This window comes from Engystomops pustulosus, chromosome 3, assembly GCF_040894005.1.
Source record: "Engystomops pustulosus chromosome 3, aEngPut4.maternal, whole genome shotgun sequence".
Classification (NCBI taxonomy): Eukaryota; Metazoa; Chordata; class Amphibia; order Anura; family Leptodactylidae; genus Engystomops; species Engystomops pustulosus.
This window is the reverse complement of record NC_092413.1, coordinates 155094172-155121133: the sequence shown is the minus strand read 5'-3', so window position 1 is coordinate 155121133 and position 26962 is coordinate 155094172. Positions and strand designations below refer to the sequence as shown.

The 26962-nt window shown below is 41.2% G+C and overlaps 2 protein-coding genes across 3 annotated transcripts; one reads left to right on the top strand and one right to left on the bottom strand.

Moving 5' to 3' along the window:
• On the bottom strand, window positions 1-26931 carry BDH1 (3-hydroxybutyrate dehydrogenase 1). Of its 2 annotated transcripts, none has more exons than XM_072142656.1 (7): window positions 26832-26931; window positions 9305-9408; window positions 7775-7844; window positions 7460-7567; window positions 6043-6184; window positions 4629-4781; window positions 1-3029 (listed from the first exon to the last, which is right to left on the bottom strand). In XM_072142656.1, the coding sequence occupies exons 2-7, from the start codon at window positions 9376-9378 to the stop codon at window positions 2560-2562; spliced, it is 1017 nt and encodes a 338-aa protein (XP_071998757.1). In that variant the 5' UTR covers window positions 9379-9408; window positions 26832-26931; the 3' UTR covers window positions 1-2559. The 2 variants fall into 2 exon arrangements, with proteins under 2 accessions (XP_071998757.1, XP_071998756.1); XM_072142655.1 differs by lacking the exon at window positions 26832-26931 and adding an exon at window positions 12800-12940.
• LOC140122148 (D-beta-hydroxybutyrate dehydrogenase, mitochondrial-like) lies at window positions 12902-24073 on the top strand. Its single transcript, XM_072142654.1, has 5 exons — window positions 12902-13191; window positions 15995-16105; window positions 18207-18348; window positions 21147-21299; window positions 22623-24073. Exons 1-5 carry the CDS (start codon window positions 12976-12978, stop codon window positions 23087-23089), a joined length of 1089 nt encoding a protein of 362 aa, XP_071998755.1. The 5' UTR covers window positions 12902-12975; the 3' UTR covers window positions 23090-24073.
• Window positions 26932-26962: the final 31 nt, after the last annotated feature.

Genomic DNA, 26962 nt, shown 5'->3' with positions numbered 1-26962 from the left:
TATGGCTGCTAAAATATTTTAATTTTGTAATAACAGTTCCAAATCTTACACCAATATAAAACAGCTACTGAATAAAGGTAAAATAAATGTATAAAGGTGCTACAAAACATGTGAGATTTCTTGTAACTTATTAGTAGGGTCTTCATAAGACAATGTCAATGTATTATTACCTGAACCAAATATTACACATATGGTTTCAAAATCATTTAGATAAAATAAGATATGTAGCCATATTTAATGTATAGCCGGCAGCCATGAAACCTCTACCACCACCTCATGGTTATGGTAGCAGTACTCCTTTTTGTACTAAAATAGAATCAAGTACCATAACATCAAGAATATCAGGAAGAGTAACCTCAACTGGACTGCCATACTTTATCCCAGGAATATCAGGAAAACAATTTACCTCTACTGAACTTCCATACATTGTCCCAGGAATATCAATGAGACTATATGTAACTTTACTGGAGTGCCATACATTATCCCAGGAATATCAATAACAGTATATGTAACTTCTACTGGACAACCATGCATTATCCCAGGAATATCAGGAAGAGTATATGTAACTTCTACTGGAGTGCCATACATTATCCCAGGAATATCAGGAAGAGTATATATAACTTCTACTGGAGTGCCATACATTATCCCAGGAATATCAGGAAGAGTATATATAACTTCTACTGGAGTGCCATACATTATCCCAGGAATATCAGGAAGAGTATATATAACTTCTACTGGAGTGCCATACATTATCCCAGGAATATCAGGAAGAGTATATGTAACTTCTACTAGAGTGCCAAACATTATCCCAGGAATATCAAGAACAGTATATGTAACTTCTACTGGAGTGCCATACATTATCCCAGGAATATCAGGAAGAGTATATATAACTTCTACTGGAGTGCCATACATTATCCCAGGAATATCAGGAAGAGTATATATAACTTCTACTGGAGTGCCATACATTATCCCAGGAATATCAGGAAGAGTATATGTAACTTCTACTAGAGTGCCATACATTATCCCAGGAATATCAGGAAGAGTATATGTAACTTCTACTAGAGTGCCATACATTATCCCAGGAATATCAGGAAGAGTATATGTAACTTCTACTGGAGTCCCATACATTATCCCAGGAATATCAGGAAGAGTATATATAACTTCTACATTTGCCCTTTCCTGTTCTTTTTAAATACAATATACATTAAATATATGACACTTTGACATTTTTCTGAAGAAAAACAGACAAATGAATGAGGTAGATACCAGTCAAAGTATGCAGAAGACAAAATTAAAAAAAAAACAATCAGTTAGTCCCTTTTAACACAATGGGGTAGATTTATCAAAAGTGTCATAAGGTAAGACCAGACAGTCTTATGCTACCAGGTTTATCACTGCCTTGTCATACTTTAATTGTTGGCTTAGTTTACGCCAGAAAGCTGCACAAAAATTCTGGCAAAATACCATAATTTGTTGGCCACTGACCTTTTAATAGAGGGACCATGTCCCCTTTTCGGAAGCCACACTGATTTTGTTGTAATAGTGTCTAAAAACTGTGTAAAAACCTTAAAACAAGTTTTGGTGGTGCTAATTACAACAAAATTCTGTCAAAAACAGGTTGACAAATCTGCCCCAATGTTTTCCTTTTTTTTCTGTAAGGAAATTTAAAAAAAAAATACAAGAACACGTCCATGAAGTAGCCCAGCACTTTCTGTAGCCAAAACATCCAAATCTTTTTTTTTATTGTGCAGGGCACTAAGCTGAACCTTATTACCATCTTCCTTTAGAATTAGAACACATTTATTGTTAACAAAATGTCTACATTTATGGCACATAATAATAAAGCAAAAATGGAGTCAACCAATGTAGTGAAATGGCTGCGTGCAATCCCAGAAACCCTTTCTGAAATACTACTATGAGTATGGTGTCAGTAGAGTCATTGTCTGTCTGGAAATAATGGCATCATAAACCACAGTTATCATTCTAGGAAATGTAACCTTCAGGCAGGGTGTAGATGAACGCGCTCAGCCAATGGAAAAAAACTGGTTTGGTGGTCGATACCTATGGACCAAGCAGAGTGCAGTAGACGGGAGTCCTTGCATCATAGATCTCTATGATGCAGGGACTCTTTGTCTGTTGGTCAAACCACAGTGTAAGCAATGTAACAGTTATTGCAGTGTCTGTGCTGCAGTTTGTGTGCAGGGATCTTACACCACGTTTCTGGGACTGCACAAAACTATATGAATTGGCCATAAGCCTCTAGGTAACAGGTATCTTAGATGGTTGCTATTCACATCACTTTAGAGCTTAAAACTAGTGGAGTGAAACATAAGGCACATACATTTAAGGCTCTGTATACACGTGCCAAGAGGCTTCTCTTTATAACAGATGCCAAGGTACTGAGTGCTGTACTACAGATCAACAGGGTAATGCAAACATGATCAGAGCCTTAGAGAATACAACATTCTGGTTGTTATGTGATAACATGATAAGAGGTAGTAAAGCTGCTGATATGGTGTCATTATTTACTTGTAATTAACCATGAATCCGGTGAAATATCTAATAAATATAAATCCTATCAGATATTGCTGCGGGCAGATGTGTCATAATCTGCATCCTGATCCACCAGTAGTAGTCCATGGGGTGGTAGCGTGTATATGGAGTTGAGGAGGTGAGAGCGTGGGTGACGGAATCAATGACAGGCGTTGTGTCAGTTGAACCACTATTACAATATGTGTTCATCACGGCTAACTTCTCTTCAAAGTACTTTCTTCCATAATCATTCTTCACACTTTCTGGTAATTCGTTCCACATTTTTTCAGCAATTGCTTTTATTCTTTCTGGACTGTATAAGCTGGTGGCTGCAATGAAATTCCCTGGTTCCACCACACTCACCTTCACTCCAAAGGGGTGCATCTCATAACGCAAGCAATCAGAGAAAGCTTCAACCCCAAACTTGGTGATACAATAAGGAGAGCGGGCAGTGTTTGCCATGCGACCCATCATACTGCTGATATTCACTACACGGCCTATGAAAACAGCAAATCACATTCATTTACATTTTAACCTGCAGTCTCATTATTATATATACCGTATATACTCGTGTATAAGCCGAGTTTTTCAGCACAAAAAATGTGCTGAAAAACGTCCCCGCGGCTTATACACGAGTCAATATAAAAATAAAAAATACTTAAAAAATAATAAACTTGTTTACTCACCCTCCGCCACCATGTTTTTCCCCGGGGCGGCGCCTAGTATAATGTCAGCAGCGGCGCGTCATACTAGGCGCCTGCCGGGAAGATCAATGGCGGCGCCCAGCAGAAGAAAGAAGACGGCGCGGAAGCCTGAAGACAAGCCGCATGGAGCAGCGGGGAGCAGCGCTGCACATCGGGGCCACTGGAGGGTGAGTATATACGTTTTTTTTTTTATGCTGGGCTGGGCTGTATACTACTGGTGGCAAGCTGTATACAACATGAGGCAGGCTGTATTCTACTGGGGTCAAGCTGTATACTACAGGGGGCAGGCTGTATTCTACTGGGGTCAAGCTGTATACTACTGGGGGCAGGCTGTATACTACTGGGGGCAGGCTGTAAACTACTGGGGGCAGGCTGTATACTACTGCGGGCAGGCTGTATACTGCTGGGGGCAGGCTGGGCTGGCTGTATATTGCTGGGGCAGACTGGGCTGGCTGTATACTGCTGGGGGCAAGCTGGGCTGGCTGTATACTGCTGGGGGCAAGCTGGGCTGGCTGTATATTGCTGGGGCAGACTATGCTGGCTGTATACTGCTGGGGGCAAGCTGGGCTGGCTGTATACTATAGGAGGCTGGTTGGCTATATACTGGGGGGGGGGTCTGTGACCAATGCATTTCCCACCCTCGGCTTATACTCGAGTCAATAGGTTTTCCCAGTTTTTGGTGGTAAAATTAAGGGTCTCGGCTTATACTTGAGTATATACGGTAAACCAGATGTTAAAGCTGAGGGTATTTTCACACATACATTTAGCAGGTATCATAATGAACTTATAGCAGAGTAAATATTGCAGCAGCCCATGTTAAATTCTACACTTTAAAAGATGGTAATCTTCCATACATGTCTATAGGGAACGGAAAGTGAATGACAGACATTCCATTCTACATTTACGTTACATTCTTCTAAAGACGGCAGTCTACCAGCATTTTTGACCATATAAATCTGTAGACAGTGTTAGGTAGCAGCCCTAGAGATAATGTCTAATCATACATTTGTGTGTACTGTTGGTAGCAGAATAAAAAATGCATTTATATTCCAGTATTGTAGCTGTACTCCTATGTGAGATCTCACAGCACAACTCCTACCCTTCATTGCTGTAGCATAATTCCTGCTGAATATTACAGAATAGGTAAGAGGCTGTGCTGCAGTTTGAATGTGGGGATCAAAGAACATATCAGTTTGAGAAGAGGCCCCTGGTGCTCCAAGTCCAGCTACAGTCCTGAAATATGAATTTGTCTTCAATTTGTGCACAGTCCTACTAATACTGAAAACACACATAAAGATAATTACACAGCTTTCTAGGGCTATAACCTTACACTGTTTGGCCAAAACTTCAAGAAGGCTCCTTTAATACACAGACCAAGAAAAACCTTGTTACCTTTAGCTCTGCGAATGAGAGGGAGACAGGCCTTGGTAGTCCGGACTGTGCCCCATAGATTCACTTCAGCAACTTCTTTGTAGGTATCCATACTGGTGAACTCCACTTCTCCAAATGTAGATATTCCAGCATTGTTTACAACACCCCATAGTCCTGAACAGAAACAGATAAAAAATAATCCTGAATTATGTATAATGCAACATGCTTTGAAGAACTAGAAAGTAAATAAATTACATAAAATAGAAAACACATTTTCCACCTTAATGCCCAGGCCATTTTTCGTTTATTTTCATCATTTCCTTCTACAAGATATAAAACTTTTATATTTTTCGGCCACTAGCTGTATGGCCCTACTGGTGAACTTTTATTACTGTAACTCTTTATGTGCAGTAAATTAAAAAAAAAAAAAAAAACGCAAATCTGAAAAGAAAAATCAAAAATGACCTTTCTTTGTATAATGAAAAACTTTTTGCATTGCCACCTTCCAAACGCCAATTTTTTTGTCAATGTGGCAGGCCAAATAGGTGCCTGTTACAAGCAGCCCTGGGGAACTTCACTAGACCTTGGACTGTCCTGCAACACCGTTGGTACCCTGCAATTGCAGCCGCATGGTGCCGATGGGTGGCTCCCTCTGCACCCGCATAGACACCTGCGATCCCAGATGTCAGTTTCCGGCTGGGCTGTGATAACATAGCTCAGCCTCCACACCAGCAGGATGTGAAATATTCTTATGATGCAGCGCCGTAGAAAGGTGTTGCATCAGGAGTACTTTCAAGACTACCTTAGAGTCTCGATATTATTAAAGAGCTAAACAAAATATAAAGCAAAAATCAAATATCTTCAATCTTATAGGCTACTGGCAAATGGAAGTGAGCAATTGTGGGCCGCAAACAACTGGCCCATGGTCAGATATCCATCACTAACCAATGAAAATACAAAAAATATTGCCTGCACGAGCCACAAGCACAAGCTAGAATAGGAATGTTCTATAATTAGCATTTCAGGTTGTTGACTCATACATGGGGCTGTAGAAACAACATTTGTGTGTATGTGTCCATTGACTTCCACAAGGTCATGTTGTAGTTGGTGAACACGACCAAAAACAATGCTTGTGTGCATATAGCTTCAGGCTGCATTCACACAAATGTATGGTCGCCCGGCTCCAGAGCTGCTGACCCCTCCCCTCTTCATAGAAAACAGCGCCGCATGGCCGTAAACATGGGTCAAGATAGAGCATGCTCTATCTTTTCTCCGTGTACCGATGTTGGATGGCCACAGTGATCTACAAAGACGTATATATCGTCCCCACAACGGTCGTGCAAATGGGGCCCTAGAGTGGGAGGTTCCACATGTGACAGCTCTTCTTAATATAGCAATTACATTGCAATTTCATTTGGCTAATACTTGCACCTACCCTTTTCTGGGTCTTTCAAGTTTTCTTTTATAATTTCCACAGCTTTGTCAATTTCTTCCTGCTTTACAACATTTAACTGTATGGTCTTCATCCTATCACTTTTCATGTTGTCAAGTTCCTTCACACCAGCATCTCCCTTGTCCTATGATTCAATATTATAAAGCCATTTCAAATTATATGTATTAATGTCTCCCATACAAAGAAGTTTTACAAAAGTTTTTAATTTGACATGAAATGTATGCAGGCATTACAAGCATTTTTGTACTTGTGTATTTTGTGTCTTGCTGTACATTTATTTGTGTTTGGTTTTCTTTCCATACAGAAGTAAAATACCTTCAAAAGTAAAAAAAAAAAAAAAACTAAACTGGGGAAGGAAAACTAAAACAGAAAAAAACAGTGTAGCATAAGGCTATATTCGCACGACTGTCTTTTCTTTCCCAATGTCACGGCGCCGTGCATCGCTATGGAAAGGGGAGGGGTTACTCCTCCATCGCAGGGAACGTATACAAAGGGAGAGTTTCTAGTTTTTGGTGTAAAAAAGTGGCAATGAGGATTTTTGTGATTTTAGTGTAAAAAAAAAAAGACCCGTGTGATGACCAGATTTCACAGACTGACCACAGCTCAGAGGACGTTTATCTGTGCATCATCGTGCTATATGAGTCTATTCTTTCCTGTTAATTTTCTTGGAAAAAAAATAAAATGTTATTTTATTTAGCTGTCTATTTTTAAAAACCTGTTCAAAATATAAGTTCCCACATGTATAAATCAATCATAAGCAAAGCTCTGTAACACAACAAGAAAGGGACTGGAGCTTTTGATCGTTATCCTTACAAAGTTCTGTTATGGTCTCCGAGATGCTATGTTTTTGGTTTCTGGGACTGCTTAAGGATCTCCTAGCTGGATCTTTCCCAGGGAGTTCTAGTTCCTATGATTTGAAAACAATTGGGCTTATTTACTAAGGGTCGCGGATCACACTTTCATAAGACGGTTCCCGGTTTTCGGCATTTGTGCAGCTTTGACAGGTATTTAACAGGGGTTTGCACTTTAACTGTGTCTCACGTGATCGGATTGTGGGGCAGCTGCGCTGGCTTTCATGCCACAGAAATGGGGGGGGGTGAAATCGGACGATCTGACTGACTCAGACGGAGTGCGGGATTTAACTTTCAAATTGTGTCGCAAGACATTGCACTTACATGCACCAGGAAGAAGAAGGTGAGCTCCGTCGAACCTGAGCAGGGAAGCGACACATGCAGAATATCGGGCGCACGATCTTAGTGAATCGCGGCACAGTGCATTATCGTCAGACAATGCACTTTCGTGAACTTCGCAGGACCGGGTAAGTAAATGTGTCCCAATATTCAATTTGCATGGAGAGGGATAAATCTGCGACATAGAGACACCAAATAAAGTGACATACCTTTAAAAGACATCCTGCAAACACAGTAAATCCTTTTCCATGGAGGTGCTTAGCCAATGAAAATCCAAATCCTGAGTCGCATCCTGTGACAAGAACTGCTTTGTTGCCCTACAATGATTAAACAGAGGCCTGTGTTTGCTATTTGACAAATTATCCATTTTATAAATCAGCAGTTAAAAGAGGTTTGCTGATTTTTAGAAAAAAAAATCAGATGAAAATGTATTAGGAATAAACAGAATGTAAGCCAAGCAATATATCTGGAAAATGTAAGTAACAGATAAAAGGATAGTTGTGGTAAAATGTAATACTACATACCCCTTCTGGTTGACTTGCATAGGAACGGTTTGTAGGTGAGGTCACAGCTGAAGACAACTTTTGCAGAAATCTAAGGGAAGTTTGAAAACACAGTAATATTTACAACAAGTATTTAAATTGGTTTTCCCATAGAACAAGTTAGGCCCTATCCACAGAATAGGGCCTAACTTGCTGATCGATAGGGGTCTCAGTGGTGAGACCAGACCCTCACAGATCAAGAGAGCGGGGGATCCGATGTACCCCTGTCAGACCCCTCTTTGCTCCCCCAGGATGATCTCGTGTCTGGGTTTCTCCGTTCATGATGGAGATTGTCGGGTACGGTTCAATCTTGGTCAGCTCCATAGGGATGAATGTGGCAGCCCGCTCATCTCGGGGAGCGACGAGGGGTCTGACGGAGGTACATAAGACCCCATCGGACCCCCGTTTTCGTGATCTGTGGGAGTCTCATCACCGAGACCCCCAACAATCACAAACTTAGGCCCAATCCTGTGGATAGGGCCAAATTTTTTTCATGGGAAATATCCCAAATATGTACACAGGATATGAAACTGCTGAAATATGCGCATGTATAAATAAATGGACATTACCAGTGGTGGCAAACCTATGACACGGGGGCCAGAGGTGGCACTCGGAGCCCTTTCTGTGGGCACTCAGGCCATTGCCCCAGGGTGGAGTTCACCAAACAGTGAATCTTCCTCCGTTCCCAGGCTACTTAAGAGATGCTGCTCTTGGCACTATTTTAAAGTGTCGCCTCATTGGCTGTTTGGAGCTGCAGGAGAGGTGAGAAGGTGTTGACAGAACTGCATTATCTTTGGAGGTCTTCCTGCTGGACCCACCATTCTTCATGTACAGAGAGGTCCTGGAGAGAAGCTACAATTATAGTCTGAATTTTCCCTCCTTCTTTCAATTGTATTGGTGGCCTCAGGGGGATGATACAATTGAAAGATGTTGAAGAACAGGTAGTAATAAGTCACAGCTTAAAATGCCATGTTGGCACTTCACGGTAAATAAGTGGATTTTGGTTGTAGTTTGGGCACACAGTCTCTAAAAGGTTTGGCATCACTGATTTAGGGTGTTTCTTGCTATACTAGCCTGTGTATAGACTAAAGATGAATGGTAACAGCCTATTGTCAATATATTCATAAATATTTAAGAGGAATTACAGAGGAACATAACCCCATTGAGTTCTGAGAAAAGGTCCTACAGAATTTAATAATACAATTCTTTACCAAAAACTTGACTTGTAAAAGTGGAGATAGATCTTTCTTTATGTCCACTAGACTGCAAAGGCATGATGAAGTGAGCTGGCCATGCCTGCTGTAAACTGAGAGCTCTTGCTGCTACTGTCTTCCATGGAAAATCTAAACAAGTTCCAAGTAACACCAGTTGGAAATATACCTCTAAGGGGTTAATAATAGCATTTTAAGAAGAACACATCTGAAGAAAACTGTGTGTATGTTTGCAGACAGCCTTGCTGTGTATGACCAGGTTATATTCTGGGCAGAAATGTAGTCTGCACCTGCCACATACCTTGTATAACTAGTATGGTCCCTGAAGTACTGTGTCCTTGTGGGGAGATTGAAGCAGGTCCTGGCAGCCAGCATTCTCTCTATCAGTTACTTTCACCTTGAGTCCTATAAAAAGAAATAAACCTGTCTCTTATTTATCTGATCTAGATACAGTTACTGCTCAGTAGCACATAGGTCTTCAGTAAGTAGCTCCTAATAAAGTGATAATTCAGTCTGTTATGCTTATCTATGAGATAAATGTACTAATGGTTATCAATTACATAATAGCCTCTCCAGCCTGTAATATTTACACAGTCCGTTAGTATTAATAATTAGGTAATAAGTTCATAGCCTTTTGCTTTCGTCTACTCCAGAGTATCTTCTGCCTTTCTAGCAGGTGACTCCTGAGTATTATTGTCCACAATGGTCATAGCAGGAGGTGAAGAATAGGCTTTCTCCTTCTGCAGCATTTCTGTTGCTGAGGAAGCATGGGGGAAGACAGTGTAACAGGCTAGAAAGCCAGATCACAGAGGGGATGGGTGGCAGAAGAAAAGGCAGGAAAGAGGAGTATTTTTTTCTGCAGTATTTGTCTATTCTGGGGTCTTTCCATTATTGTAGTTCTCTGCTCTAAGGTAGGTTGGCACTGATATCAGAATTTGTACTCAATACTTTTCACAAAAAGAAAAAAGCGTCATTATAGTGCAAAGCAGCACTGCTCCACATTCGTAGTACACAAGGAAAGGAGAGCTATGCAGTAGCCACGTTGGCTCTATAAGATGTAACAGTTTTTAGTGTCAATGTGACCATGTAAGGACTTATTTTTTGCAGGATGAGATACATTTTAAGGTTTGGAGTGGCTATGCACTAATGATCAAAATTAATTAACTAATTTTTTGGGGAGGGGGGTTAGGAAATATATCAATACTATTGTAGATTTTTGACTTTTTTTTTCTCTTGGTGTTCACCATATAGCCTAATTTTACCTTCATTCAATCGGTCAGTAGGATTTCAGCCATACCATATTTCTATCTTTTTTCTTACTTTTTATACATTTTGCAAAATAAAACCTAATGTGGTGAAAAATGTATAGTTTTTGCGTCGCCGTCTTCCAAGAGGAATAACACTTTTGATTGAGGGATTATTTTTTGTGGGAAATGCTGTTCTTTATACCAGTACACTGTGGAATAGATACAGTAAGTTTTTTATCACTTTCTATTTTTACATTTATATAAAACGAAATAGGTAAACATTTTTTATTTTCTTTTTCCTTGTGCAGGTTCAATAAATATACAGTATTATACTGTATGGGTCGTTACAGATACAGCAATACCATATGTCTAGGTTTGTGTGACAATTTTCCCTTTTTTTCTGGGGGGGGGGGGCAGAAGGAATTTAAGTGCAAAAGGTGCTACACTGCCAGCATTAGCTCAGTGGTGGCTTTATCTGCCACTGAGTGAGAAGGTGCCAATCATGGGGTGGTCCAAAGGTATTTGAATGGAACCTACCACTACATGTCTACCTATAAAGGTAGACCGGGTGGTAGGTACATCTAAAGGATATGAGGATAGCCCTTTTTAAGGGTTAATCCTCACGTCCCCACAATCTTTTGCTAAATTTTCTGAAGCATCTACTGGGGTGTGAAGTAGCAAGAGCTGAGGCTACACCAAAAATCTTCGGCGTGCAGCTCCTCGTAGCTACGCGCCCTCGTCCGAGAAGCCACAGCTTCAGCTACTCCACGCTCCAGTAGCCGCTTTAGAAAATTTACATATTTGCCAAATAAAAGTTAGCAAAAGATTGTGGGGACGTGAGGATTAACCCTTAAAAGGGCTATTGTCACGTCCTATAGATGTACTTACCACCCGATCTACCTTTATAGGTAGATATGTGGTGGTAGGTTCCCTTTAAATGCTGCAGGTGTTACACTGCCGGCATCAGCTCAGCATCAGCTATATCCATCGATGACCGTGAAGGGAGATAGCGGGACAGGTTCAATGATGAAGACGACGGGAAGGGGTTAAAGGAGGGGTTAAATACCCTAAGCGCCACAGCACAGGATCTCCCTGCTGTTTCCTTTGCCCTCCCTCAGGATGTAATTTCCCACAGATTGGTGGAGCAGTAATTATGTGCAGTCTCAAAACATTTTAGCTTTTTGAAAACAAAAAGGTATCGAAAATTTGCATGCATTGTGCATTCCTACTCCAAGGTCTCCAGTATTACTATTATCATTGTCTGATTTAAGGTCTCCATTATTATTATCTGCTCTGAATGCAGTATTTGGTTGCTGGGGTGGTATTTATTGATGTACTGTTGTATTCATAATTTCTGAGGTGGCATTTTGGTCTGTACTGTAGTTGTTGGTACATCTAGGGCGTAGGTTACTGGTGCGGCCCCTTAAATTTGAGCAGTATGACAATATCGCCCATGGACCAATACAGATTGTTAATCCCTTGCCTAAATCCTTACAGCAGGAATAGTACAAACATTTAAAGGACATCTCATCATTTTCCAAATTTAAATAAAAAATATTCAGTGCATTAATCAAACTGTACAAATTTATTATATAATGTTAGAGTTGAGTTTGGTCCATTTTATCAGAACTCTATTTCCACTAAAATGGTCAGCAACTGTGACTCCACAGCCCTGAGGCTCAGTGTCCCTGCCACCAGAAGAAGCATCTACAGCATCTCAGTGCACCTGCTGTAGGGTGAGAGCAGTGGGAGAAGGAATAGGGAACATAACAAGATTGAGGCACATTCTGACTACAGTGTATACCCAGGGAGTGGTGGTTTAGCTCTCTATCTGCTGATCACTGGTAGTGATAATGTGTTGGAGTGTGGGCCTTCTAGTTTGATAAGGGAATAGAGCAGCGTAGTGTAAGCTGAAGGAGCCCACAACCCACAATGATGAGAATTCACACAATGCACAGATCTGCAGACATCTGGAGTACAGGGAGAGGTGAGAGTGCAGCAATATATTGGATAGCTGTCTAAAGCAAACCTGTCATCAGGATTACACCTTTTCACCTAATGACAGGTTCCCATATGCTTTTTAATAGCAGTTCAGTTGACAATGTCTGATCCTGAAGACAGGTTCACTTTAATCCTTTAAATGTATCAAACTAACAAATCCTGCCTCTATTCTTTCAAATATCTCATCTCATTAGATCCCTTTGCTACTTTCTTCTTCTCAACACCCTCATCCTAAAAAGCCTGTCAGTATTATCAATTAGTTATTAGGTCTTTTACAGGCACACATGTATCACATGCTGCAATTCTACACATATCACCTAATAATAATGAAGTCCTAATAATAAATGACTGTATTTCTGTGGGGCCACGTCATGTTAGAGAGCATGTGCAGGAATGCTAGAAGCACCAGGAGGCTCAGTAATGGAGGCTGCAGCACCAGTACAGGACAATACTGTATACACACAGAGGTGCCGCAGACATTTTAGCTACACATACAACAAGCTTTACAATGCCACATAAACTTTATATAGGGCTCTTTTCATACAAACCTGAGCTTGCCCAAACTGCTACTTGAACCTGCCCTTGACTTGCACAGTGGAGGAGGAGGAGGGGTGTAGTAGTAGTGCTCTCCCTCGGAAGTGATCTGCTCAGTCTCCAGCTCCTCCTTTCCGTATAATAAGCTCAGGAAACAGCTACAGTACAGCTACTGGATGTGAGAGGAGAGATGGCACTGCCAGTGTCCAGTCTGAGGACTACCCTGCTGGTGCTGCTTTCCCTGGGGCTTACCCTGGCTCTGGGTCTGCTGCTCCCAGAGGCTCTCAAGCTGTTTTTGACATTTTTGGGGTTACCCTGTGATAATGCCTCACATGCCATTGTCTTGATGTACTTTGTGTTCATGCTGTTTTTGGCCATGCCATCCATACCAAGGGGCTCTGTACCAGTGAGTAATGCCATCCTTCATATTGTTGTCTCCTATACAAACAGCTAGTGTGTAGATGATGCTCTGTTATGTAGCAGGGTCTTAGGTTACAGAAGGCACAGTACATGGACATATGACACTCTATAGAAGTACATGAGTATATTCCTCTATTGCTGTGTCCTATGTTATAGAATCCCATTTTACATCCCATTGTAACCAGACTGCTCAGATCTTTATATCTTGTAGGTGCCATAAATCATCAGACTCATTCATATGAACATGGATAAAACTGGCGCAAGATCATTGCAATCTGGAAATGTGTTGGAGTTAGCTGCAGTTTGGTCGCTGTTCTCAGTACCATTTTATAATGCCTCAAACTGCCAACTAGTTATGGTGGGTGTGCGCCATCCAGGAATCCATAGTCAGCAGGATAAACTATGCATTATGCAACTATGCAAACATAGCAGTAACATTTCGACTCTCAGTGGAGCACATGTATCATTTGTTTTCCTTTGCTACTTTTTGGGTGAAGGCTGGATACTTCAGCAGTTCTAATATCTTTCTAAATTTGCAGTATTGATACATGTCTGTTTTTTTCCCTTTGTTTCTGATTTGCAGTTGTTTTTTTCTTTTTTGCGACTATGGTGCATGTATGGAACTAAGCATGGGTTAATTGTACTTCATTTTGCACCAAAAAAGTCTCTTATTTGTACCTAAAAAATCGCAAAACAAAGAAAACATCTGTCTTGGAAAGAAACACTGCAACAGACACAACCACCAGCTAACTACTTAAGACCCTGGCATAGTCACAAAAATGCAACAAAAAAGTCCCAAAAACTCAAAAAACCTGCAAAAAGAACAGATAAAACACAGATCAAAATAAAGATAGATGTCCTCCAGTCTTGCTTGAAAAACACACATGTATCATAGTTTTGCGGCTGCCACTTTTTCAAGTTTCCTGAAGTCGTCCTACTTAATCATTGCAATGTATCTTCAGGTTTTTTTTACTTTGTGATACATGTGATGAGTTGCCCATTTAGTCTCACTTTTAGGACTTTTTGTTGTGTGCGACTTTTTAGTCCCAAATAGTAGTTTACCAAAGGTTAGTCTGGGTCTAGCATGCACTGTTTTGCGACTTATTTAGGCACAAGAATGCCCAAAAGTCTCACAAGTTGCACAAACATCTGGGCTACAAAGATAAATCCGGCACACTGCATTAAATCCTTCAGGCGGCAAGCTTTGGTGCTTGATTTTACGTTTAAAAATTTGCAAACTGCAAAAAGTCGCACAAAAATTTGCACAAAAAAAATAAAAAGGAAGCAATAGGAGTTATACATGTCCCCCATTGAGAGTCAAAATGTTGCTGCTATGCCATTTGGTGAATAAAGAATTAGGGTACTTCCTTTTAGATAGTTTTGGATTGCTGCTGCTTCTTCATTTATCCTACCTTATTCTGTCAGCAAGAAGTCTAATGTATGACTGAACCATATTGTAATATACTAATTGTATATACTAATTGTAACTTAATGTTACATGTGGATTTAGACTTTACACTAATGGTCACAGTGCCAAAAATAGTTAGTAAAGTTCAGATAGAAAGATGAATCATTTACTTATACATAGCAGGTATTAACAACATTGGTAAAAAAATAATACATCACTTTAGCAGATTAACACTGTTATTGTGTAAAGGGAGCCCAGACTACACATTAGACCATGTGTAACTGATTTTGCAATGGACAAAGTCTCTAAAAGTCTTACTTTGGATAAAGGATGAAACATACAAGAGACTGTTTATTGCAAGTATTTGCTGATGCATATTTGGTGAACTATAAAATATTATGTAAATGTATTTTATTTTTATATTAAAGGGGTTGTCCGAGTTCTTGAAAAAAAGCTAAAAGTGGCCAGGACAGGGCTGCTTAAAAAAAATAAAGATGTACTTACCTTCCGGTGCCCTCCGGTATCCAGCGCTGCTGTCACTCCGGTCCGGGCGCCATGTAAACAAACATGGCCGCCGGAGCAGCGCTGGATTCAGCTTCCGGCCGGCCGTGGCCGGGTACGTCTATCCGTCCCTATACACAGCATTGTGTATGGGGGCCGGAAGGTTGTCGGGTCCGGCCGGAACATGCTAAATCCATCCCTCACTGATGTAATTGTCAATACATGGAAGTTTCATGGAGACACCATGAACATCAGCAGTATCTGCTACCGATCTTGTCTCCTCCACCTGCGGACAGAGGTGGAGGGCTGCATATGATTGGAGGCTTTGGAATACACAATGTGCAAGCCTTAATAAATTCCCCCCTTTGTCCTCCAAAGATATAACATAATAGAAATGTGCATTTCCAAGAAAGCAGAGCAAACTCTTACTAGAGATTGCATGATTTTCTTATGAAGCATTGCCTGCAAAATAGCATTGTCTAGCAGCAGGGGTGATTATACATAAACTTTTACACTGACCAGTTAGAAGTTACTGTCTTTCCCAGGACTTTTCCATTTGACAGTAGAGAGCCAATTAGAATTGTTTTTGGAAGTTTTGGTACCTATTACAATTTCGACTCACTGCTGTCTTGGGTAGTCCTTTACAGCAAAAGAGAATCTGTTACTGCCCAGCTGACAGTAGAGGGTTGAAAACAAGGACATTGATTGCTCTGAGACTGTGAAGGCTATAAAAGAAAATCCAATTACCCCAGACTGTGAGAAAACGGCTCTCAAAGGACACCAAGAGATGGGTTAATGGATTTGGTTAAAGGTCCTCTATAACTTGTGTGCTTACTGCTATAACACTAGTAACATTGATTGTATGTTATCTGTCTCCCAGGTTCAAGGCAAGGTGGTACTGATCACAGGCTGTGACTCAGGGTTTGGACTGGCCTTGGCGAAACATTTACATAAAATAGGATTTACAGTATTTGCAGGTTGTTTATTAAAGGTAAGTGTCTAGCATCTTAGACATACAATGTAGAAAATTATTTCTTATGAAACAGTGCAGTTCTTTGTCCTTTGTAGCATTTGTATATTTGGACACCAATTGGTTCATGTCTCTAGCTACATATTTAAATACTACGTACGCTGGCAGATTTGTTAGTACATACAACATTGTACAAAAATAATAATAATTGTATTGTTAATCTCTAAGCCAATTACTGTGTATACTCGAATAAAAGCAGACCCGAGTATAAGCCAAGGTACCTCATTTTACCACATAAAAGTGAGAAAACCTATTGACTCTAGTATAAGCCCAGGGTGGGAAATGCATTGGTCACAGCCGCCAGCCAGTATATAACTAGCCAGCCCCCTGCCCCCCCCCCCCCCCTAGTATATAGCCGGCAGCCCCCCAGTATATTTCCAGTCCCTGCCCCCTATAGGTTATAGCCAGTAGCCTCCTGCCCCCAGTATATAGCTGGAATCCCCCCAGCACCCAGTATATTGCCAGCCCCTGCCCCCTAGTATATATCCAACCTCTTTCCCCCTGTTCTTGCCTCGTTTTTATTTAATATTTACACTGCTGACTTCCAAAAAAAATGCAAGTCAATGTTTCCTGCAGAAATACTCGGATGACACTGTGATAATAGGATGCATAAAAAAGGGATACTTGTCAGAGTATAGGGCGACCATTGATTTGTTCTCGGAGTGGTGTGATTTAAACAGATTGAAATTGAATCTTTCAAAGAGGAAGGAAATGGTAATTAGTTTCCGAAAGGAATGGAATACTGATTGTGAGTCAATCCAGATTAGGGGAGCTACAGTAGAGCGGGTCACAAGTTATAAGTACCTGGGTGTCTATCTGGATGACAAGCTGTTGTGGCATATAAACTCTGAGAAATTGTACAAGAAGGCATCTGGGAGACTGTATTTTTTAAGATCGCTTAGGTCTCTCAATGTGGACCGTAGGATGTTGATGTCCTTTTACCAGTCTGTAATTGGGAGTGTCCTATTCTATGTGGTAGTGTGCTGGGGAAATAACGTTCGTGTGTCTAACTCAAACAAATTTAAGAAACTGGTCAAAAAGGTAAGCTCAATCGTTGGCTCTAAGACGGAGGACTGAGAGTCGGTCCTGCGTGTACGCATGCTTTCCAAATTCAGGTCAATTTTGAGTAATGAGGCAAACCCATTGCACAATACACTAATCGGACAACGCTGTACATTCAGTGTACATTCTTCATATCAAATGTAGAACAAATTGATTTAAAAACACTTTTATTCCTAGGATAATTGGGCTGGTTAACCTAAGTAAGTGACTAAGGCTATTTTAACCAAGGTGTACACTTTTATTATTCTCTCAATCTATGGTTTTTTTTACTTTTTTTCTAAACTTTTAAACCTGTGTTGGTGCTCTATTTGTATATTGTATTAGGTATGTTATTATCCCTTATTGCTCATATATGTATAACTGTGATCATGGATGGAGGTGTTGCTACTGTTGTCGTGACAAATTCATTTCCTCCTATGGGGACAATAAAGTATTCTATTCTATTCCTAGTATATAGCCAGCCTCCCTCTTGTATATAGCCAGTGCCTGCCCCCTTGTATATAGCCAGCAGCCCTCTGCGCCCAGTATGCTCAGCCTATTGAAAAAAAAATACCATACCAAAATATACCATGACCTCAGCCGCTTGCTGACATCATAGTGTGTGTCGATGGCGGCGCAAACACTATAATGTCGGCAAGAGTCTGACATCCTGGTGTGTACAATCCCAGGATAACAAGTAAGAAGGCAGAATAATCCAAAATCAAATTTCCAGTAGGAATGTGTCAAAAATTCCTACCCTTTGTGCCAGGTAGGTATCATGGATGACTATACACAGCTCAATAAAATCTGTAAGATTTAGAGGGTCCTTCTCTATACCTATATCTTCTGTATTCTCACACAGGAGCCTCACAGCAAGTGCTGTAGCTCGACCACGTGCCCTCATCCATGTGTAACTTCAAGCATTTTTGTCTGTAGAAATACTTTGTAGCAATTTTTTTATTATATTTACTTCTGTTATTGTATTGTGATGTATGATGGTCTTTCCAATGTGTGTATCCAGAACCAAAATGGCGAAGGTGCTCAGGAACTGGAAAGCTTCCATTGTAATCGTATGAAAGTGCTTCAGCTGAATGTCACCAAAGAGGAAGAAGTTACAAAAGCTGTAGAGTATGTAAAGAAAAACCTTGACGACAGTGATGAAGGTACTTTTAAATGCTTCCACAAGATATTTTTGGAAATAGTATCATATTGATGTCATTGAGGCTATATGAACAAGGGACAAAAACTGAACAAGAGTAATGATCTACAACATTGTGGGGCACATTTGGGGGCCGATGGCGCCGATGCGCCAAAATCCGATCACGTGTGACACAATCCCCGGTGCGATCCCCGAAAACAACAGAAAACCCGACGGAAATGCGGCCTCGGGACCTTTGTAAATAAGCCCCTATGTCTATGGCTCTATACCATTGCCATTTAGGTCTTGTATCAATTATGTGAAATCTCACTTGTTGACTTATAATGTCATGTGAAAATAATCAAAGAGACTTTGACACAGTTGAGTCAAGTTAAGAGGCTTTGGATGCCTTTATCTTGGGCTCTATGGCAGAATCATGGTTCCCGTATCATATTAAGGCTGTCTGTACACCCATGCAAACTGGCACATATATTTGCCCGATTCCACAGACTCCACGCCTTGCACAGGGCAGGAGTCCTTGCATCATACAAAAATATGATGCAAGACTCCGTCTGCCGGCCAAACATCACTACAACACTGTATTAATTGTGCCATCACTGGTATAATCTGCCTATTCTATGCTCATTTTCACATGACTTTGGTGGAAGTGTGAGTATTCACATAAAATTCTAGAAAGTACATTTCATACCCTCCTCTTCCCTGTATAGTGTCCTATATTTTTGAATTTTCAGATTCAAAATGGTTCAATACCAGGGTTTTATCATTTTGACACTAAGCTGCACTTACACTTGTAGCAGCATATAACTCCCACGCATTAGAGTGAGACCCCCAGCTAACAAACGTTTCGGTCTTTGGAATCGGACCTGTGTGTTGGGCACATCCCTCGGACCCAGCACAGTGCAGTGGATGGGGAGTCCCTGCATGATACAGAAATACTAAGCAAGGAGTCCCTGTCTGCTGGCTTAACAGCAGTTCTGACACTGTAGAATTTGTAAAGAAACTATTTGTTTGCAGTTGCAGTGCATAGAACACCTAGTAAAGGATGAGGCTTGTGAATAATCTAACACTTGGCAGAATCATGAATTCTGTCCTGCTCTGGGGGGAGCCAAGTAGTGCAGTGTGAACAAATATGAATGGGAGCCTTGCACAACCAAGTGGTAGTGTTGTATGGTGTGCAGAGTGGTGGCTGTACAGCCTGTGAGTATGTCCCACCATGTGACCAGTATATAAGAGGGGAACCTCAGTAGTGAGAGGAGAAGTAGTGGCTGCAGTACCTTTGAAGATGCTACCACCTTGTGATTAGTCTCATTACAGCACAGAACCATACAGAGGCCGACTATTGCTGTATTGTAAGTGCTGGGAGCTGATGCTCTCTTCTTTTACACTATCCTCCTTGTGATCTTCTATTCAAGTCAATAAACTCATGCTTGGCATGCTGGGAATGTTAGTTCTGCATGTATCACACCCGCTCTATACAGTCAATAATCTGGGGCAGCATGGAGGCTTATTGTTAGCAATACAGCCTTGCAGCGCTGGGGACCTGGGTTCAAGTCCCAGGGTCAACATCTGCAAAGAGTTTGTATGTTCTCCCCGTGTTTGTGTGGGTTTCCTCCGGGTCCTCCAGTTTCCTCCCACACTCCAAAACATACTGGTAAATTGATTAGAGTGTGAGCCCCATTGGGGACAGTGAGCGGTTTGGGAAGCTCTGTGCAGCGCTGCAGTATCTGTGTGCGCTATATAAAGGAATTATTATTATTAATCTCAATAGTTCTTTTCTTTTTAAATGGATATTTCCACAAAGACAAAATTCTTATATTTACTCAGGATAGCAAAATAACACTCTAATTCTCTAATTTACTGTTATTAACAAAAATACAGCATTTCACAGATATAATTCAAATCAGTTCTGGTGCATACAATTTCGGTTGCCCTAGAATCCGACTGTAAATCTTCTTCTAACTAGGGTCAGGCATGATATATTCTTCGCATAAATAGCTTCTCTATCTGCACGCGGCAGTATCTCTCTGCCTCCTGCCCCTCCCCACTGCATTCCAACACAAGCTCACACCACAGACCATTACAGAAACTTCTTGCCAGAAATCAGCAGTGTTTGGAGACCTGCTCTACAAGCTACAGATCAGACAAGATCTTCATAGCACGGAAGGAGTTATAGCAGAGCTGAAGTGTGTCATTGTGTATTATATCCATCTCATGGAACTCATCATCTCTCATCTCGGATCTGTCTCCTCTCTCTTTTTCTGCGTGTCAGATACTAGTAGAATATTCAGAAGCTAAATGAAAGTGTAGATAAACCTGGACCCTGATAATGTTAGCACATTGTAAAAGCACGCATCATCTCATAGCAAAGAGAGATCATGAAGTGTCTGCTTAGAGAGTCCCCGTCCACACTCTGGAATCTTACACTGATCATCACTGAGTTACAGGAGCTAAAACAGCAATAAAACTGAGTAGGATTCTAAAGTAAAGGGTTACAATGATCTTTATTGTGTAGACATCACTAGGGGATATAAATTGGAGAACTTTCTGTCATGGCAAAACCCCTTTAACCCATTCTTTCCTTTTACTGTTAAATACTGTAATAACAACAACTTAGACATACTGTGAGTTGTACCCCACTTACACCTCTCTTTCTTAATATCTCATTAACAGCTTTGGTATGATGGAACATCTGTTCAGTAACCAATTCACACTCAAATAATAGGAGGGCAGTTTATTTATTTAGTTTATTCTATATATTCATTTATCGATGCGATAATGATTATGTTTCATGTTTTATGGCAGGTTTGTGGGGTCTAGTGAATAATGCTGGCATCAGTACATTCGGAGAAGTGGAATTCACAAGCCTAGACACATACAAAGAAATAGCAGAAGTGAACCTGTGGGGATTGATAAGAATCACAAAAGCATTTTTACCATTAGTACGGCAAAAGAAAGGTAAGTTCAAGCAAAATGTCAACAGGAAGAGAAAAAGAACATGGTAATATTCAGTGCACTGGAGAAAACTTATTAGGCATATAACTGGTCGGTCATGATCACTTTGCTACTGTGTGCCTTTAACCAATCATTCTGTGAGAGTCTAGTAAGACTAGAAGTGTAAATGTGGGCAAATGCCTAAGATAGCAGAAAGCCTGGCTAACAGCTATCCCCCAAAATACATTTTAGCCTTGTATGAAAGTGGAACAGACTTTTGCCAAATGTCTCACTCAGCTGCTTATCTCCATTAAAAACAAAAGATTGACCATATGCCATCAGGGGAGAGTGAGAAAAACCATTAGCTGTTCAGACTGTTAAAACTGCACAGTCTTCTTCTGACACTCATTTAATGTACATGCTTACATGTAGTAAACATGTGTGTTTTAGTAGCCTCAGGACTGTGAAAATTCATTTATATTTTAGGACTGTAGCTGCACTTGTAATACTGGTAGAGAGTATTCATACTTCTGTGATGTGGTAGATTTTACCGTAGCGGGCAACGGCAGTGCACGGGGAGAGGAGGAGGAGGTGAGCGCAGCTCACCCAGGCCCCTCTCCATAGGAAGTAATGGCGCACGGCGCCGTACTACGGACTAAGATAGGACATGTCCTATCTTTTTCCCGGGTACGGAGCGGTACGGTGCCGCACGTGTGCTGCACCGAACCGCTCCCGTAGGGCACCGTGCACCCATTGCCGTCTATGGAGGACGTATATCGCCCGTATATACGTCCTCCATTCGGTAGTGTGAATGTAGCCTAAGAGCGGTTAATCCGCTAGAAACGCGTAGATCTTGTACTCTCAATGGTGATTTATGAAATAAAGAAGTGTGCACTGGAAACCATCTGGACCGTGATTGCATTACAATTTAGAGCTTTAATTACCTCAGCAGCGAGGTGGTCCGTGCCTACTCCACCACACTAGGCAATGTGTTTGGAAGGTGAGCTCACTCCCCCTCTCTTTTGGTATCATAATAAATCTTACCCAATGTGCCCTACCAAAAAAAGCCCTCCTGCATAAAATGCTAAATGTAGCAAGTAATAAATACACATAAATACACACCCAAAAACAGGAAAAGACTGCAGCATTATATATATATATATATATATATATATATATATATATATATACACATACATATATATATATGCATACATAGGAAAATGGTTCATTCTATCTGTCTGCAGAAATGTGAATGCATTGCTTAACAGAAAATTTTGTGGTTTTAAGTGTCCATAATATTTCTTCATTTGTGACATTACATATTTCTGTATATTCCCCCTTTAGGTCGCGTGGTATGTATGGCAAGCATGTTTGGAAGAATGGGTAATTCATCTCGATCTAGCTACTGTGTTTCTAAATACGGAGTAGAAGCTTTCTCAGACTGTCTGAGACAAGAGATGTACAAGTGGGGAGTGAAGGTTATTATCATTGAGCCTGGGAATTTTGTAGCTGCTACTGGCATATTGACCAAAGAGGTAGTGGAAAGAAGAGGACAAGAAATGTGGGAGCAAGCGTCAGAAACTGTACGAGCCGATTATGGAAAGGTCAATTTCTTTAATCAGGTAGCCAAAATGAAAGCTTACGTGAGCACTGGTGTGAAGGAAATGACTCCTGTTATCAGTGTAGTAACAGATGCTCTAACCTCTAAATACCCATACACACGATACAATCCAATAGACACCTACCATTGGATAAAGCTTCAGATTATGTCTCACCTACCGGCTGCCATTGCAGACACCATTTATTCTTAATGAAGAGGCTGTTGAAACTTACTGAAGCAAATAGTGGCCAGGTATCAAATGAAATGCAGTCTGCTGTAACAAGCAGGAACTCGATCCTCTGGAGGTACTACTGGTATGACGTTTGTCTGTGATCTCATGGTATAAATGTAGATACTGTGCCAATTGATTTCAAATGTCTCTGTTAACCAGAGAGAGATACGAATGTAAACACTAACATATACAACACAACGTATCATTGTAGAAATATTTAATTGAAAAAGTGTAACGTCCTCCAGCTAAAGTAGCTACTTGGTAATATGTGTATCTACGATACCATCACTTACGTTCTCCATCTAGGTATGTGGAATATATGAAAGGTGAAGCAAGCCTTTGTGGAACTCAAAAATGTTTAAAGAAACAATTTCAATTTACTGTCTGCAGCAGAATATTTCCAGAAAGATGCCTGTGACTGATCCATCCCAAATTTTAATGTTTCATGCTGATTGGTTGTGGTTTGATTGATGGAATCACAAGATTGGGAGGCTTGTTCCCCCTAATGGAATGCTGCCAATCAGCATGTCATCCCGCTTACCCTTTAGATAGGGAAACTATTAAATTGTGAAAACTGCTACAAGAAAAAAGAATACTGCGTGGGAAATATTTGTTTAATCAGGCCTCTTTATGGAAAAATATAGCCTACTGCATTTATCCACACAGTAAAATGTGAACCCTGGTGAATACCATTGAATGGTGGTCAGCAGTAAATGGTTTTCATCTCTGAGGCTGATGTGTTTAACTTGTTGGGGGAAGCTGTGTTTAGAATATCCATATTATCAATAAGGGTCCCCTTAATTATTTACCAGGTAATACTGTATTTCCCCAAATGGAACAGGTATATTTTTTTCCTACCATGAGTAGATTTCACAGCAGGTTGAACCTGCTGAAACTTTTTTTTAGCTCACAAAACTTTAAAGCCATATTATTTATAATATATATATATAATATTATTGAAATTTTTAACAAATGTTCATGTCTTTTATTAAAAAATAAATCTATCAAGAAAAACACTGTGTTCATTGAAGGGCTGTGTTTCACAAAGACAAGTTTCTTAAATGTACTCAGGATAACAAAATAACACATTCTCTAATTCACTATTATTAACAAAAATACAGCACACAGATATAATTCCAACCTGACTCTGAGGCATGGTGTATACAATTTCAGTTGACCCTAGACATGACCCTGTAACCTCTGACTTTAGGTTTGGGAAAGCCATCTTCACTGAGCTTCTCTTTCTCTCTGCGCCCTGCACTCTAGCCCCGCCCCCCTGCAGTCCAGGATGGAGCTCACTCACTGAAGCACAATCACTGAGTTCCTGTGGCAGCAGCATGGGAAGAACTACAAGCTACAGACAGATATGTTCCTTATCTGGGGAAGGGGAGGATACCATAGCATATCAAGTGTGTTGTGGAATAGCAGAGATGTAGGAGAGTTGACTGTCATTGTTTGCAATAGGCATCTAATTGATCTCTTCATCTCATCTCTAATCTGTCTCATCTCTCTCTTTCTATGTGTCAGTGTGTTTGTACAATGTTCAGAAGCCAGATAAAAGTGTATATAGGCCTGCACCCTGATAATCTAAGCACATTGTCAGCAAACAGAACTAAATGGATCATAATGGGTCTCGTTTACTAAAGGTTATGCACTGTACTTTCATTGCACAGCTTGGACAGGTACACGCTGGGTTCCATGCAACACGAATTGGGGGGAGTGTCATCGGACAATACTACTGATTCGGCCTGAGTGCGGCACTGTGCATTGGAGTCGGACAATGCACTTTCGGTGAACTCCGGGGACAGGCTTAGTAAATGTGCCCCGATGTCTTGGCTTAGCGAGTCCCTGCCTACACTCTAGAATTTTGCACTAACCAGCCTAGGGAGTGATAGGAGCGAAAAAAGCAATTAAACTAAGTAAAATTTGGAAATAAAGGGTTATTATCTTTATTGTGTTAACATTGCTAGGGGATTAAAATCTACATGTTAAATCTGGTTCACAGTCTAAGTCCAACAGAAATGTGTTGCCCGCCCTATGTTAAAGGTGCACCAAAAAAAGTGATGCTTTCTGTCAGAGCGTCAGAGGGTGTGCCGGATTCATGAAGAACGGGCGCCAGTAATCCTGAATCTGGCGCCCTCTGCACACTACACAGGCAAACTGCACAGTTGTAAGTAAATGTGCTCCTATGTCTTTGCTGTCTTCACACACCTCTCCTTCCCCCAGTTAGGTTCACTCCTCCTACTGCTCTCAATCCACAAATAATAAGGTGCCAATCTTGGGCTTCCCCACAATACCCCACCTGTATGGTGGCAGAGAATACTACTATAAGGAAGAGGGACAATGGGACTACATGAATCAAGAAGAGGATGGGCTGTCAGCCTATTAGAAAGGCAATGAGAGTATAGCATCAAGGAGAAAACTGATTATAACTGAAAGAGGACCTACCATTTAATTTAACTTTATCTTGTCACCCTGCAAGAGCTTGGGACAGGTTTGTGACATTTTTTTACATGACTGTCCGTGCGCTTAAAGTCTACAATTCGATGGAAACTGCTCTTAAAACCTTGTAGTCTGATATACAATAGAACTAAAGCTCCTGCGTTTATAGTGCAATAAGCTCTCCTACATTTAAAAGCTTACAGTTTAATAAACAATAAATAATTTACTCATAGGATCTTACACATTTCTACAGAACAGAGATTCCTGTCTTGGATGTGTACTATCTAATAGAAGATTGACAATAAGCAAAAAGGTTGCTGAATGTAGTTATCTATACCTCTTTCGACTTCCTCACACATTAATAGATGTGCATATTCTTCTTGATCAAACATGCTTAAAGGGCACCTACCACCACAAATCTACCTATAAAGGTAGATTGGGTGGTAGCTGGATCAATGGGACGTGAGGATAGCCCTTTTAAGGGCTAATCCTCACGTCCCTGCACTTTTTTGATAACTTTTATTAGATATATATTCAAATTTACTTATGCGGCTACTGGGGCGTGGAGTAGCCGCATCTGAGATTACACGAGGCGGCTACTCCACGCCCCGGTAGCCATTTTACCCCTCCTACTCACCCATCTTCGGCGCGCAGCTCCGCGTAGCTGCGCGCCCTCGTCCGGCGATCCTGACGTCTGCGCATGCGCAGAAGAGCAGGCCTGCGCCTGCGCGGTCACTGCTCCGAAACAGGTGCGGGCCTGCTCTTCTGCACATGCGCAGACGGCAGGATCGCCGGAAGAGGGCGCGCAGCTATGCCCTTAAAGGGCTATCCTCGCGTCCCATTGATCCACCTACCACCCAATCTACCTTTATAGGTAGATTTGTGGTGGTAGGTTCCCTTTAAATAGGCAGATGTAAAACTCAGGACATACATCCCGCCCCCTGGGACTGCAGCTCAAACCTGAGAATCTGCAACTGCTGTGCTCAACTCAGGATGGTACATTGGTATGCACTCAGAATGTAAGTACCACCATACCTAAAAATTGTCCTGGATTTAGCATGACAGTTCTGATTTTATATCGCTGTTCTGGGTGGTTGGGAGATTTTCATGGACTGCCCTGCCTTGTCCCGCCTCCTCCACCTTCCTGTTACCAACATACACATCTGCTTCTCTTGAGCATACTTGTGTGAAGGTAGCTGCTCCACTAGACCCGCCCTGCCCCCCTCATCCAAGTTAAAGAGGACCTGTCACCACCCCAGACTTCCCAAACTGAACATACCGACATGTAGGCGCTAGTATCCTGATTCTGGGGCACTTGGAATTTTCCTTCTAGCCCCCTCCATTCCCAAGATATGCCCCCCGTGATCTGACGATTCCGAGGTCTGTATCGTCAGAAAGGAGGAGCTGCAG